Below are 16,547 nucleotides of genomic sequence, written 5' to 3' on the forward strand. Positions count from 1 at the left end.
GAGTGAACTACAGAGTGACAATAAATCTTGAGGATGTAACGTCGTAGTATAAGTTCCTATATCTATAAACTCAATTATAGATACATTTTCATGTACTAGTTTGGAAGTGTTTAGAATTAGACCAAGAAAAGTCTGCAACGATTTTGATAGCACACGCAGTGCAAGTGTTATTTACCTAGGGGCTGTCCATAAATTACGTCATCGATTTTTGACGATTTTGGACCCCCCCCCCCTATAATCATCCAAAAATCATGCATCAAATGACCCCATTTCCTCCTACTTCATGCTACCGTCATCCGATGTCCAGACCCCCCCCCCCCCCCTAATTTGAAATGACGTAATTTATGAATAGCCCCCTATACGTCATAATTTCATAGAAGTTTGAAGTTTAAAATAACACTTGCACTGCGTGTTCTATCAAAAGGGGGGAGGGGGAGGGGGTGGAGAGGGCTACCCCCCAGTCCAACCCCCATGGTGAGGAACCCCATGGTTATGGAGATATTCATGGTTAAAGTTTGTATGGAATTACTAAGAAATAAGGGATTACAGCAAATTTTGAAGGAGGAGGGGGTGAGGGGTGGGGGGGGGGGGGCGCGCTTCGCCCGAAGGCCCGCTTCGTCGCCCCTGAGGTCGCGAGCTGACGAGACCATAGCTCGCTTGTGGACGTCGCCGGCTCCTGAGGTAAATCTTAAAACTTAAATACGCGATTAAGTCCCGTTGTGTAGTTTGATAATATGTTTAATGGTCCCTTTATCGGTCACTGAAAGTCTTCATACTAAGACGCATTTTCGGAGCTGTGATGGAGGATGAGATATGGCGAACGCGTTATAACCACGAGCTATACCAAATGTATAATGAGCCTAACGTCATTAAGACCATAAAGATCGGACGCCTGCGATGGGCAGGGCACGTGATATGAATGGACGAGGCCAGAGTACCCAAGCGTCTTCTAGAAGACCGACCGGAGGGCCGCAGAGGTAAAGGCAGGCCCAAGCTCAGATGGTTGGATGGCGTATACCAGGACATCAGGATCTTAGGAGTGAAAAGTTGGAGAAGGAAGGCCACAAACAGATCGGACTGGAGAGACTTGCTTGACGGCTAAGGCCCACCGTCTGTAATGCCTCAGATGATGATGAAAACCTTCAGGTTAAGTACCTGGGCTATTGAGTAAGAGTTCGTCTTACGAAGTGTGCTGAGTTGTGTAGAAACTAACTTGTCCCACTAATCAAATATAAGCTGTATAAGGCGGGCCTGGGTCTGGTACACTCTCGCACGGAACGGTTAGAGTTGTTATCATTATACTCGTCTTCTCTTCCCAGAGTGACACAAGCCTACGTCACAATAACATTGCCACTTTATATAGCGCTATCGCATCATATTATCATATAGCGCTGTCGCATGATGACGTAGGCGTACCAGGCGGAGTATATTATTATACCATGTTATACTCTGTATCTTGAGGTATTTAAATAAAAGTAAACAAAATCTACCCTCAAATGGCTCCTTAAGGCAGTTGAGGGTTAGATGAAAACATTACATGATCAAATAATGTAGGTTAAAGTCAGGTCGTTCAGTGACAGATCCAGGCGGTTTTGTATTTGGTTGGTTAACCAATAAATGTTATAATTACCCGAAAATGTACAAATTGTTTGTTTACTTTTATTTATCTATTTTATTAAGGTTCACCAACAATTGCTGACATCGATACAAATTTACAACGTACAAGCTATTATACATGTAGGGAGTGATGTCACAATCACTTACAGGTAAACACCGCATGCAAAACATATATAAGTAAACAACTAAAGAAATAAATTAAAAAGTGGAAAAATTACTGTCTTGGGTGAGACTTGAACTCACGACCCCTGGTTGCACTGGAGTTCAAGTCTCACCCAAGACAGTAATTTTTCCACTTTTAAATTTATTCTAAGCTTAATAGCATCGTTCGCAGACGTTTCTGCTTGTTAAAAATTGAAATTAACTAAAGAAATAGCTAAATTTAAACTTATTTTCTAATTATTGACATCCGCCTTTTCACAGCAACCATTAGCAATTTTAAATAAGCTTCATATTGGAGAGTTAGTGCCTGAAACTGATCTTAAATAAATAAATAAATAATAAATAAATATTAGGGGACATCTTACACAGATCAAACCTAGCCCCAAACTAAGCAAAGCTTGTACTATGGGTACTAGGCGACGATATACATACTTGTATAGATAAATACATACTTATATACATAGAAAACAACCATGACTCAGGAACAAATATTAGTGTTCATCATCATCACACAAATAAATGCCCTTACTGGGATTCGAACCCAGGACCATCGGCTTAGCAGACAGGGTCACTATCCACTAGACCAGACCGGTCGTCAAATACCTAAAGATCTTCTAAGCTTAAATACCTAAAGATACAGACTAGGGGCCCACTGATTAAGTGATAAACAGTCCGCCGGACGGTATCGGCCTGTCAGAACACAATTTTGACAGTTCCGAACAACTGACAGGCCGATACCGTCTGGCGGACTGTTAATCAGTGGGCCCCTTTATAAACGCTAAGAAGCTGTTACACATTACGGTCGGCAGTGTACCGCAAATTAGTGACAGTTTGCGCGAAAGTGGTACAGTCAATCATGTCGCGATGATAACCGTCCGATGGGTGCCAGTTTCACTTGTACCAGTAGTATGCTTTATTTATGAGTACAGTCGGTAGAATCTAAACAGTGTGCTTGGCACTGTACCACAGAATAAATAATAGTACTACCGTACAGAAAGGAAACTTCCTACAAAACCGAAGTTTGACAGCGGTTCAGGGTCGAACCATGCTGTCCCTTTCTAATATATGGCACTATCCCTTGCGGCTATTTAGCGTTGTCATTCATTCTTTTATAATTATGGCTTCAGCCCATTGGGGCTATTTCGCCAGTGTCAAGGTCGTAGTAGCAGGGTAACACGATTGAAATTGTACGGTTAGTATGTACAGGACAGTGTACGGTGATTTAGCTCTTGTAAAGCGATAGCGGGCTTTACAAGAAACACGTGGACAACCGGCCGTTGACTCCAAAATGATGGTTAAACGTGCTTCAAGATAAATTCTCCATTCACTGCACACTACCACATTAGTTTACTGTATAATAGGCTATCGATATTACACTTTAACAATATTAATGAGCAAAAAACAAAGCAATTGATCACGACGTGTGACCATCAAGATGGCGCTCGAACCGGAACAGCGTTGTCAAAATTCAAGCCATTATCTTGCATGCAAAAGGGACGTCAAGTTGTGTCAAACCTAATAATTGCTCGGAGCAATGCTGAGCCGAACGGAGTCGAGTTTGCCCGAAGGGAGGAGTTTGGCGTACCTGACAGTCAAGACAAGAGAGAGAGACATACAGACAAGTCCCCATCTGCGTCTGTCTGTGTGTGTGTATGTATGTTCGCGATAAACCCCAAAACAACTGAACGGATTTTTATGCAGTTTTCACCTATCACTAGAGTGATTCTTGAGGAAGGTTTAGGTGTTTAATTTGTTAAGGTTTTGTGTAACCCGTGCGAAGCCGGGGCGCGTTGCTAGTTACATTTAATTACGTATAACCACTTATAACCAGGCGTGGCTCACTCCGCGATTTCGTCGCTTTGCTACAGGTAGCTAAAAGTACATCCGTTCCACACCAATTTTGGTGGTTAGCCATAAGCCGCTGTCGCCACCTAGCGGCCATATCTGTCCTGATCGTAACAGACGCGTTTTGTTAGAGAGTGAGTCTTCTGTACCTAGTACTATTATTTATTCTGTGACAATACACACAATACTTTGCCTGAAACACAGGGCATACTAGTTCAGGCACATGTAAACCATCATTATTTTTAAGTCTTTGTTTTATATGAATGTGACCATGAAATAAGCGTTTTTAAATAAATTAAGTTTATGTTTTATGTTATGTTTAATAACTTTTCTTTGTTACAGAACCCGAGACCCCAGCTCAGTTCACCCCCACCCCTTCAGGCGACACTTTCACCCCCATCGAGCACCCCCTAAAAGACGACTTCGACGTCAACGAATACTTCGCGCGCCTCCAAGGCACCACCTATGTCAGCGCCCCTCTGAACAGCCATATTGAAACTAATATCGAAAAGGAAGATAATTTAGAAGAAATTAATCTAAATGAGAATGAAGATATACATCCAAATCAGAGTATAACGGCGGATATAGCGCAGAATTTCAGCCAATTACCGACGGTGCTGCCCCAAGTCGCAAGCGCAGTGTTCTCATCCTTTTCTAACATGCTGATGAAGAGGGAGACGCCTGAGAGGGTGCAGCAGAGTGCGAGTGAGACGCGAGGTGTTGAGACGGTGCCGTTGGTGGGTGTGAGCGAGAGAGCGCCGCTGAGAGAGCCGCCGACTTCTGGTGAGTAAATTATTGTTGTTCTTTTTAATCTTTAATATAGTTTGTCAATTAACTGTCTCATTTTAATCATAGACAGAGAGAATCATACTATCTTACACTAGTACTAGCACCCAAAAGAAAAGGATGAGTATAGTTTTCCTGGTTCTTAGTGACTGACAAATTGGTTTGACCAACTATATATCATAAACTCTCTATGTTGCAAACCGAAATAAATGTCATATACTAAGAAAAAGTGACCAAGGCCTCCAGTGCCCCAGGCTGGAATCGAACCAGCGTCCTCTGCTATCGCGGCGGGTGCCTGTGTCATTCGGCCACCGGCCCACAGCGGCATAGGTCGAATTTTTTCAAGTATATGCACTGTTCTACCTTAGGGGTGGCCAGGGGACGCCATAAGCCTTCAGTAAGAAGTGCATAATACTTGGAAAAATTCGACTTATGCCGCTGTGGCCCGGTGGCCGAATGGTACAGGCACCTGCCGCGATAGCAGAGAACGCTGGTTCGATTCCAGCCTGGGGCACTGGAGGCCTTGGTCACTTTTTCTTAGTGTATGACATTTATTTCAGTTTATAATTCTTACTTCATTTTCGACATGATAACGACAGGGTAAAGCGTTTCTATATTTATTTATTTATTTTATTTATAATTTTAATTCAGACAACAAGGCCCATATTACAGATACCTTACAGACTAACATACTTACATATGTATTTTATAAACTTAAAACTAAACACTATTTAGTCGACAAAACGGCTTGGCTCCGTTGCATCGGCTGCTCTTGTGTCGGATTCGGCAGTTTGCCCCGGAACCTCCGAAACACGACACCTTTCGGCCAGAAGTCGGCGCACTCGATGGTCCCCTGCAGCGGTCGCGGCACGCGCACCACAGCAAAAGAGTTGAAGTCCACGTAGTGGCGCGATCGAAGCTGGAACACCCTCAGCGTGTAGCTGGTCTTCTGGTGTACATACTCCACCACTTCAGCAGCCGTGGCGGTATAATGCAGGCGCGATACGTACAGCGCCTTACTCGGTGTAGCAATCCGCAAGCAGAATTAGCTATATGTTGTTTGTTGCCAAAAAGCTACGTTTACTGTATCAAATCCTCAACACCCTTGATACCCCATGGCCTCCCATCACGTCCTAATAGTCACGTACATTCGCCATCAGATATATCGGAGCGGCCATGGTGTTCACAATATCTGAACACGCACTCTAACGCCCTCACAATAGAGGCGTGTTCAGATATTTGTGAGCGGTTTAGCCGCTCCGATATATCTGATGACGACTGTACTAATAGCAACATTTATGACCGACCGTTTGTATACCTTATTTATTGGGAATAAGGTCTACAAATTGTCAAAATCACTGTGTGGACGGTGTTACTATAATTGCAATGATTATTCCGAATTTCGTAACGCGCGGGTCACTACGGGGTCATTGTATAACCTTCTCGGTTAATGATAGGGCTGGGGTCCTAATCGCATAAGGTCGTATTAGCATATAGCGGCCCATCATACAAGAAAAAAACCGGACAAGTGCGAGTCGGACTCGCCCACCGAGGGTTCCGTACTTTTTAGTGTTTGCTGTTAGCGGCAACAGAAATACATAATCTGTGAAAATTTCAATTGTCCAGCTATCACGGTTCATGAGATACAGCCTGGTAACAGACAGACGGACAGCGGAGTCTTAGAAATAGATTTCCGTGTTTACCCTTTGGGTACGGAACTCTAAAAAAAAAAAACAAATTCAAATCAAAAAAGTCAAAAAAAGAAAGAAAGAAGAAGAAGAAGTCAAATTTGAATTATAGTATTTTCCAAACACGAAGGGTACGGTGACAGGTGTCATCTCCATACAATTTATAACATTAAAATACCAAATCTCCCAAAATTGTATTGCGATGACACCTGTCTCCTTCGTGTTTGAAAAATACTATAGGTACAGTCAACGGTAAAAATATGGGTGTACAAATCATTTCAAAAATATGTCCCATAACCATAACTCTTATGTCAGTGAAGTAAGAACTATGGGACATATTTTTGAGTAAGTTGTCTACACCCATATTTTTACCGTTGACTGTACTATAGGTAGGTATAGTCCGACAAAAAATTGGTTGGTTGGTTATTGTGTGTTGTGTTTGACGACCGGTCTGGCCTAGTGGGTAGTGACCCTGCCTGTGAAGCCGATGGTCCTGGGTTCGAATCCCAGTAAGGGCATTTATTTGTGTGATGACAAAGATATTTGTTCCTGAGTCATGGTTGTTTTCCTATGTATTTAAGTATTTATATATTATATATATCGTTTTCTGAGTACCCACAACACAAGCCTTCTTGAGCTTACTGGGGGACTTGGTCAATCTGTGTAAGAATGTCCTATAATATTTATTTATTTATTGTAGAAAATTATTGAGGGCGCCACTTCCTACGTAACTGTCGCTTTGATAATAAAGGCGTGTTCAGATGTTTGTGAGCGCCTTGGTCGCTCCGATATATTTGATGGCGACTGTAGGTACAGTTAACTGTAAAAATATGGGTGCACAAATCATCTCAAAAATATGTTCCATAGCTCTTATGTCAGCGAATTAAGAACTATGGGACATATTTTTGAATAAGTTGGCTACACCCATATTTTTACAGTTCACTGTACATGAATCTCAAAATAGAACCAAATCTGCAAAATCAGATGTTCTGAGCGAAGATTCGCTTTATAGCTGAGAATCTGCAAAGTGAGATGTCCTGAGCGAAGCTTCCGCTTTAAAACATCATAGCTGAGAATCTGCAAAGTGAGATGTTCTGAGCGAAGCTTCGCTTTAAACCATCATAGCTGAGAATCTGCAAAGTCAGATGTTCTGAGCGAAGCTTTGCTTTAAAACATCATAGCTGAGAATCTGCAAAGTGAGATGTTCTGAGCGAAGCTCCGCTTTAAAACATCATAGCTGAGAATCTGCAAAGTGAGATGTTCTGAGCGAATCTTCGCTTTAAAACATCATAGCTGAGAATCTGCAAAGTCAGATGTTCTGAGCGAAGCTTCGCTTTAAAACATCATAGCTGAGAACCTGCAAAATCAGATGTTCTGAGCGAAGCTTCGCTTTAAGAAAACATAGCTGAGAATCTGCAAAGTCAGATGTTCTGAGCGTAGCTTCGCTTTAAAACATCATAGCTGAGAATCTGCAAAGTCAGATGTTCTGAGCAAAGCTTCGCTTTAAAACATCATAGCTGGCCAGCTGGGAATCGCAATAGTAAAATAATGTTTGTTATTAACCAGTAGATAAATAATGGTGAATAATGGTTTTGAGGTGAGAATATTGCGCGTTTCCATCGTCACACGGCAATTTGAGGTTCACTGACGTGTCGTTAGGGCATGCAGTACCGGTCCCGGTACCAAGAATTTCATTTCCCGGTTCTGAGCATGACCGGAACCGGGATTCCCGGTTCTTCCCGGTTCTCAAGGCATCTTATGATTACTTTTAAGTAATTGTTTGTGTTAGCGTACAATCTTTAGGAATGACGTATTTTCATATAAATAATTGCATATGAATAAATAAATGACTTATTGTATTATAAACAAACACTTAATTGGCGTTTCTACCTATTTTACGAAATAAACCGACACACTGCCTCCGCCTGGGCCGAGCCACACGGCCGTAGCGTAGACGATGCCTACTTTACTAGGTTAGTTTGTCGGGTTATTTGGGCCCCCCGTTTCATAGCACCATTATTAAATGTTATATAATGTCCCGAGCTAAAGTACTAAAACATTACTACTATTGAAATGGGAATAAATAGTCATATGATGAGAACCGGGAAGTACCGGTACCGGTCTTCAGTACCGGTTCTTATGACACTATAAAATTTCCGGGAATTCCCGGGAATATGAGAACCGGGAATTCCCGGGAGGTTGTTATTACCCTACAAACGATCGAATCTTACGGGCATAGTTTAAACACATATTTTTAGGGTTCCGTACCTTAAGGGTAAAAACGGGACCCTATTACTAAGACTTCACTGTCCGTGTCCGTCTGTCTGTCTGTCTGTCACCAGGCTGTATCTCATGGACCGTGATAATGATACACAAATGATGTATTTCTGTTGCCGCTATAACAACAAATACTAAAAACAAAATAAGATAAATATTTAAGTGGGGCTCCCATACAACATCCGTGATTTTTTTGCCGTTTTTTTTTGCGTAATGGTACGGAACCCTTCGTGCGCGAGTCCGACTCGCACTTAGCCGGTTTTTTTTACTTTATTAAATTTTCTTCTTCTGCAATGTTAACAAAATCAATTATAAATGAAGATATGTTTTTGATATAACTTTTTGTTTGTTGACATTGATTTTTCTTTCTTGATTTTTAATTAATTCATGTTTATTTAATTTTGCAAATTATATTTTTCGGAAAAAACATAGGATAGTTTTCATCAAGGATATCATCATTGAACGTGGACGAAGTCTCAAGTAGAACACAGTCAGTATTTCGTACGTCAGTGGAACCATGCCAAACTGGGCCTTATTGACAAGTTGTCTTGACACTAATGACATTAATGATAGCTTTACTACCGCGTACGAGAGGACCTATCTGTGACACCTGTTTTATATAACTAGGTATACCTACAACATACATGCGGACCAGCGTAATAGGGGGTATTACTGCAATGTTCTGCCGCCAGAGTGCAGCACTAAGCTAGCTAGTAAACCATAGAGTAAATTATACTTGATACTGTTTTTGACAAGTTTTGACAGACAATAAAATATGACATTGATGCATCAAAGCGGCTTGTTTACAAAAGGCCTACCGGGTAACGCGAAAATCGAAATTAAGTTATCTGCCTCTTTATCGCTCGAATTTGCAAGTGTTAGAGAGGATATATAACGAAATTACGATTTTCTTGTTTCGAGGTAGACCCTCAAATTGTGATGGATTGTGGACATTGTGGTAGTAGCGGCCCCTGCGCAGAGTTTCGAGTAATATTCCCTATTACCTGCATGGGTCTCTATGTACACTGTTATGGTAGGGGAGCCCAAGAGGGGATTTTGGTGTTTACTCGAGCGCGTTAGATTAAGATATGAATGATATCTTGCTACCCCGTGTAGTCTACCTTTACCCCTTTTAGCCATCTATGTTGAGCCCTTGGTTGGTGGGGGTTTCAAAAAATTGCTAAGCAGATTGTGGATTTGGTCATATTAGTCCAAATTAACGCTATAATTGTGCTATTACTAAATCTGATAATTATTTGCACGCATTTCCTTAATCTGACGGTTACAATGTAAAAATTAGGCGTCTAACTTATGCTCGTCAGATTAAGAAAATGCCTACGAATAAGTGTTATATTAAGTTATAGAAAAAATATAGCATTAGAGTGGACAAAAACGACCAAACCCACAAACTGCTTAACGATTTTTTAACCCCTTCACCAACCTCCCGAAATTTAAAAAAAATTGTAGACGCTTTCCGGCTTGCTGGAGAAAAAAACTTTATATAACTTTGTTGTCTTCTTATCATCTAATATTTCGATTCCAATAGGTCTGTATGACGCTCGAGTAAATCCCGATTTAGCATCGTGGGCTCCCCTACTATTAACTGTTAACTGTACATCGGTAGACCTTATGCCTTTTGTAATAAGGTCCACCGATGTACAGTTAACAGTGTTGCTGTTTGTACCTATGCTTAAAATCCTTATGAGTCACGTGTCCGCCGCCGAAAAGCCGCCTCCATAATCCAAGCTACGGTCTCATATAAAGCTAGTAGATATTTTGTATGTACAACTTCTACTCACAAAAAAATCTTTGTATTACTATTTCTAGCAATGAAAACTATGCTACTTGAATGTTCTAATTATCAAATTTCATGTTATTTCAAAATGTCTATTCTTTGTTTCAGGTCCCGGAAATTTCCGTCTAACGACAAAGAAGAAATACGCTCAAATACCCGGTTTAAGTTCAGGAGAATCCGGCCAAATGCCGACGTACACCCCTCCTACTTTCAACCAACCAATATTCACCCCCCAACAAGAACTTAAAGATAATTTTATAAATAGCAACACACCAAGAGATGTTGGTCAAACCAATGTAGATTTTAACGCTTTTAGTAATGTACAAAACATTCCATTAGAACGCGATAATAAATCTAATGTATTTGATACAAAACAAGAAACAAACGCTGCATCACAATTTCAAGATTCTAATCAAGGTATAATTCCACCACCGCCGATGTTTTCTAATTTAGCGAAAAAAGACAGTGTGCCTAACGTGGGTAAGACGGTATTACCGCCATCCGTCGCTAGGAGAATAGGTTCTAATAAACCTACAATAACTAATCAAGCACCAGCTTTTGCTGCGGTTGGTAATATATTTGTACCAGCGCCGATTGCAGCAGAAACATTGCCACCGAATGCTTCGCAGCCATCGTTTATGGGTAATCCTGCCAGTTTTCCTTCAAGTTATACATCACAGGTAGCATCACCAGTTGCACCAATGTCTACACCAATCTCAAGTACACTTTCATCGACAGCTATACCGCCAGTTGCCTCTTTAGCATCGTCAGCAAGCCCTCAAGTCGATTCCTCAATAAATGTACCAGCAAATTCAGCATCTGCAGGAATACCCACTTTTGCAGCGGGAAATCTACCACCACCACCAAAAAATGCGTTTGCTACTCCACCTGCAATGGTTTTACAAGCGACCGGATCTTTAATAACGGGAAATATGCCACCACCACCGAAAAATGCATTCACATCTCCCCCTGCAATGAATTTACAGGCAACACCTTCAATAACGGGAAATCTACCGCCGCGACCAAAAAATCCAGTCGCACCTCCCCCGGCAATGACTTCACAAGCAACAATATCTCCAACTCCGGGAAATTTACCACCCCCACCGAAAAATGCATTTGAAACTCCTGCAATCGTTTCACAAGCAACAGGATATTTAGTAACGGAAAATCTACCACCACCACCGAAAAATGTTTTTGCGAGTCCACCAACGATGGCACAAAATGCGCCAGAATTTTCAATTACATCAAGTGCTCAATCGGCAGCAATATTAACGCCACCGCAATTTTATACGCCAGGAGGCCAACCGCAATCTGTAATCCCATCCCCAAAGACAGGTCCAAATATACCAACACTCCCAAATATTCCACTACTTCCAAATACAGCAGTTGGATCGTCATCTATGTCAATTATATCGGCTCAACCACAGATGAGTGCTTCCAATTTACAAAATCAACCTACCTCAGGGCTTTCTGCTCAAAGTGCAACATCAGCAGCTGCCCCACAAATATTTAATCCTAATGAACATGTATCTTTATTATCGAAGGACATAACAAACGATCAATTGCAACAAATGTTGCCTCCTGCAGCAGAACCACCTAAAATCCCAGAACCACCGAAGGCATCGGGCAACACCAATTTCAGGATGACGAAGAAAAGGCCACAATATTACTCAGGACCTATTGAAGGTGTCGGTGCTATTAGTAACAATGTAAAACCTACTCTAACGCCTGTAGCTACGACTGCTTTTCAAGGTGCCGTCTTTACACCAGAAACGAATGCAGGGCAAGCAGAACTGTTTACTCCTGAGAATGTAACTGAAAATGTATCATCGCATGGAGCTATTTTGCCCCCAGGAAATAATGAATATCAACAACAGTATTATAACTTTACACCTGTTGATATAAACCAATCATCAAGCAATATCAATTATCCAGTATCTGAAGCCTCTAATAATTATAACACTGCGTTTGACTTGTCCCAGCAAGCGCCAGATGCTTATGAACCGCCGAAACAAGAATCCGCATTTGGCATAATAGGCTCTCTTAAATCTAAATTATCTTCAATAGATATAAACAAGCTACAAAATAGCGTGACAACTTTCTTTGATCCTGGATATAATATGGTAAAAACGGACACGGCAGAAAATACTCAATCTAACTATGGACAGAATCAAGGATTAGAAATATTTATAGCTAATCCTGAAACGCAAGTGCAACCTTATAATTACGATGTACATCAACATAATTTTACATATGGACAAGGTTCTATACCCAACGCCAGTGATTATTATAATCAACAAGTTCATAATGTTTATTCTACTGCTAGCTATTATTCGCAACCAACTTACGGCACACAAAGCTATAGCCAAACCAATTTGCCAATTCAGCAAGCTTATACCCAACCTTCCAATAATACATCTGTCGTAAACACCGAAACTTCACAAGGAGTACATCAATGGGGCTCTTATGACCCTACTAGTACCGGCTATAATAAGGATTACGCCGTAGATAACAGCAAAGTTACTCATGAACCAACACCTGCCGTAGAAACCGAATCTTCACAGAGAGCTATATGGGGTCCTTATGACCAAACTAGTAGTAATTATGATAAAGACAGTGTACCTAACAGTACTCTAAAACAAACATCTGCCATTAACGTTAATGCTTCACAAGTAGCTAACGCACAGACTACATATGACCCAACTGGATATGGATTTAATAAAGATAATACAGCAGACAACAACAACATCACTCATGAGCAAACATCTAGCGTAGACACTGATACTACACAAAGGGCTAATGCACAGAGTACGTATGACCCTACAATAACAACAATTAATACTGATTCAAATAAAGAAAATGTACCAGACAACAATAGCATTACTCAGGAACAAGCATCTAGTGTCCACACAAATTTTCCAGAAAGAGCTATTGTGCTGGACACTTTTGATTCTGCTTTTAGCACTTGTTATGATAAAGATTACGCAGCACAATTTAGTAATATTACTCAGGAATCAGCGTCTGCTGTGGATTTCAAATCTGCACAAGAAGTAAATATATGGGATAGGTATGACCCTGTCATTTCTGGTTACGATAAAGAAAATGTAGTAGAACATGAAACAGGTAATGATGGTGCTGGTGCTTTCTTCCTAGGTCAGCCAGAAAGTGGCATTCCTAAAATGATTGAAATGTCAAGTGCAGAAAATGTAGCAGAAGCTATTAAAAGTCTGCAGATCAAAGACGACGAAAAGACAAATGTAGAAGAGATTGGTTTAGAGGAAAATCAAAATATGCCATTTAATAAATTATCACAGCCAATTTTAATAGGTAAAATTGATATATCGACTCCTAATCTTGATGAAAATAACGAGTTGAAGAAAAGTGGTGATATAAATTACAAAGATATGTTCCGAAATTCGGATATCCCTGAACTACCCAGTGCGTTTATTGCGCCATTGCAGGACCCTTTTTCAAAACCTCAAGAGATATCGGACACTGTTAGTGAAGGGTGTGTTTCTTGGAATTCAAATGAAGAAGAAGTGGACGATCAATCATCTGCTGACCGCCTAATGTCATTAGCCAATGAGGACTTAGAAGATGATAATTTGTGCGCGGAGGAAAGTGAGCAAGATAATCTAGATATCTGTGTAACTTGCAGGGAAGTAAACCAACCTGTGGAGACGCAACCCGCGCCGGCAGAAGATTTAACTCACCAAATGATTAAAAATATAACTGCCCCCATACAACTTTCAAACCCGGTTGAAGTTCCATTGACCGAAACAGATATAAATCGAGATGTTCCAGATGAATTTGACACAATCAACCAATGCGCAGAAATATCGCTGATTGCTGATGAAACTATAGAAACTTTGCAAATACAGTCAGCTTCAGATTTGTTGGATGAGACTGAAGGCACCAACATCGAAGCAAGTTACGGTTGGCGTGTTGAAGCTCCGTTGCCTCCCGGCGAAGATCTTTTGGACCATGATTATACTTTTAAAACAAAGTCGAATGCTATAGGATCATTTGCTAATAATAACCTATTCTTTGACAATTTATCTAACTACGGTGACACAAAAACTGAGTTAAATGTAGCTCAGAAGGTGGCTCCCATATTGCTGCAAAGTCAAATGAGTATTCCTAGCGCCCCACTGGCAGAAGATTCAGATGATGCTAAATCAGACGAAACGGGTGTGCTAGATGTTCAGTCTATAGAACAAGACGCAAGCAAAGATTTTCCAGTCTTTGAAGAATATGTTATTGATCCATCTGAGGCAGAAGATGACAAGATAGAATTTAAAGGTCAAGGTGACGAAGTAAAAGACACTTTTACCAATAGGGTTGATAGATTTAAAAAACTTGAAGGAAATGATGATGTTACAGAGAAAAATGATTTTGATAATTTGTCAATTTCTAATATGACGATGCCTTCGTATTTTGACACAGGTAACTATGCCGTTGAGACTCATGTCAAAAATTCACTTAAATCACCGACTATTGCAAGGATACCGCCAGGTTTTGAGGATCATTATGAATTACTGCCAAAGGGTCATAATCAACGTGGAATTTTAAAAGTACCTGAAACTTCGACACAAACAAGAACAACTACAACAGCTAGTGTTGCGCACACAAAGACTGAGAATTTGACATCTACTGTTTTTTCCAATATTACACCTTTAACAACCGAACCTACAAACATACAAAAACCACAGTTGGAAACAAGACTGCCTGATTTTACTGGTGTTTTTGGGATAAATATAAAACTTGCTGATACTAGTGTAACTGGTGCTGAGAAAAGTATAGAACCTACAAATGAACATACCTCTGTTAATCCTCAAGCTAATATTGAAGATAAGGTGCAGGAAAATAAACCAGTACCATTACCAGATCCTATGAATTTCTTCGCATCCGCAGCACAAGAACCTGAAACGACAGAAGGCGTGAATAGATTGGCGAGCTATTTTGCGGCACCAGCTAAAACTAACATTACGAAGCCTTTTTTTGAATTAAGCCAAGGACAAGACCATTATAGACAAAATGAGGAAATCAAAGGCAGCAAACCTTTTTTTGAATTAAGTCAAAGTCAAGATCATTATAAAGAAAATATTTCAAACATTCCACATGATAGATACATAGCTAACTTAAATCTTATGAGTGATTTGACATCCCCTCAAAACATAAAGCCTAATAAAGAGCAAATAGTTAGAACAGTCAACTATTTCACTGTAGAATACGACAACGACATTCTTAATTTTAACAAAGGTGAACCTAGTCTCAATACTATAAAACAAAACATAAATAATCAAACTGCAAACCAACCAGATGTCGTGAAAGATGAGATCGAACTAGAAAAAGAGGAAACCATTGTAAATGACGAAATATTAACAGAAACAATAATGAAATGTAAATATTGTAAAGATTTAAAAGCGGGTCCCGTATTGACGATTAACGATTTAGACATAGACCAGGTTAGGTTTAGACAAACTATGGACGGTGCTAGTAGTCCTAAGAAGGAGGAAGTGGATATGGAGCCAAGAAAGGATAAAGAGCGCTCAGTGAACGTGAGGATGGAAGACGTGGCGTCTGACGGGGATAATAGCGAAGGACTTGCAATGATGACCGAGGTATTTACTTTTATATTTGATGGTTTATTTAGAAGGTACCCTAAAGTCATAATGTTAGGGTCACTATCAAATTTACCTTATCCCTAAACGACCAATGGCTAATATATTATAGAATGGGCTACTTCTATTTCGCGGTAGCTAGAGTCCAACCAAGAGAAGTCTGGAATGATTTTGATAGGACACGCAGTGCAAGTGTTATTTTAAACGTCAAACTTCTATGAAATTATGACGTATAACACGTGCACTGCGTGTGTTGTGCTATCATAATCAATGTAGACTTTTATTGATCTGACTCTGTCATCTTTAACAATGTTAGTATGTATTTTTAGGGTTCCGTAGCCAAATGGCAAAAACCGGAACCCTTATGAATTTGTCATGTCTGTCTGTCTGTCTGTCCGTGTCTGTCACAGCCACTTTTTTCCGAAACTGTAAGAACTATACTGTTGAAACATGGTAAGTAGATGTATTCTGTGAACAGCATTAACAAAAAATAGAAAAAAAAAAAACAATAAATTTTGGGGGTTCCCCATACTTACATTTTTTTTTCATCAAACCCATACGTGTGGGGTATCTACGGATAGGTCTTCAAAAATGATATTGAGGTTTGTAATATCATTTTTTTCTAAACTGAATAGTTTGCGCGAGAGACACTTCCAAAGTGGTAAAATGTGTCCCCCCCCCCCCTAGTTGAGTGTGCTCAGAGCATAAAAAGGTCAACCACGGCGTTGCATGAACAAGAGATTTCCTTTGGCA

The 16,547-nt window shown here is 40.3% G+C and overlaps 1 protein-coding gene across 4 annotated transcripts in view; it reads left to right on the forward strand.

Annotated features, from left to right (window-relative positions):
- The window catches only part of LOC134802307 (uncharacterized), a 153,451-nt gene that overhangs the window by 79,121 nt on the left and 57,783 nt on the right, over positions 1-16,547 (forward strand). For all 4 annotated transcript variants that reach the window (XM_063774889.1, XM_063774890.1, XM_063774891.1 and 1 more), the window contains exons 2-3: positions 3,967-4,407; positions 10,279-15,794. In XM_063774889.1, coding sequence (XP_063630959.1) covers positions 3,967-4,407; positions 10,279-15,794 — 5,957 coding nt within the window. The remainder of the gene's footprint in view (positions 1-3,966; positions 4,408-10,278; positions 15,795-16,547) is intronic.

The sequence above is a fragment of the Cydia splendana genome, chromosome 24, assembly GCF_910591565.1.
Source record: "Cydia splendana chromosome 24, ilCydSple1.2, whole genome shotgun sequence".
NCBI lineage: Eukaryota > Metazoa > Arthropoda > Insecta > Lepidoptera > Tortricidae > Cydia > Cydia splendana.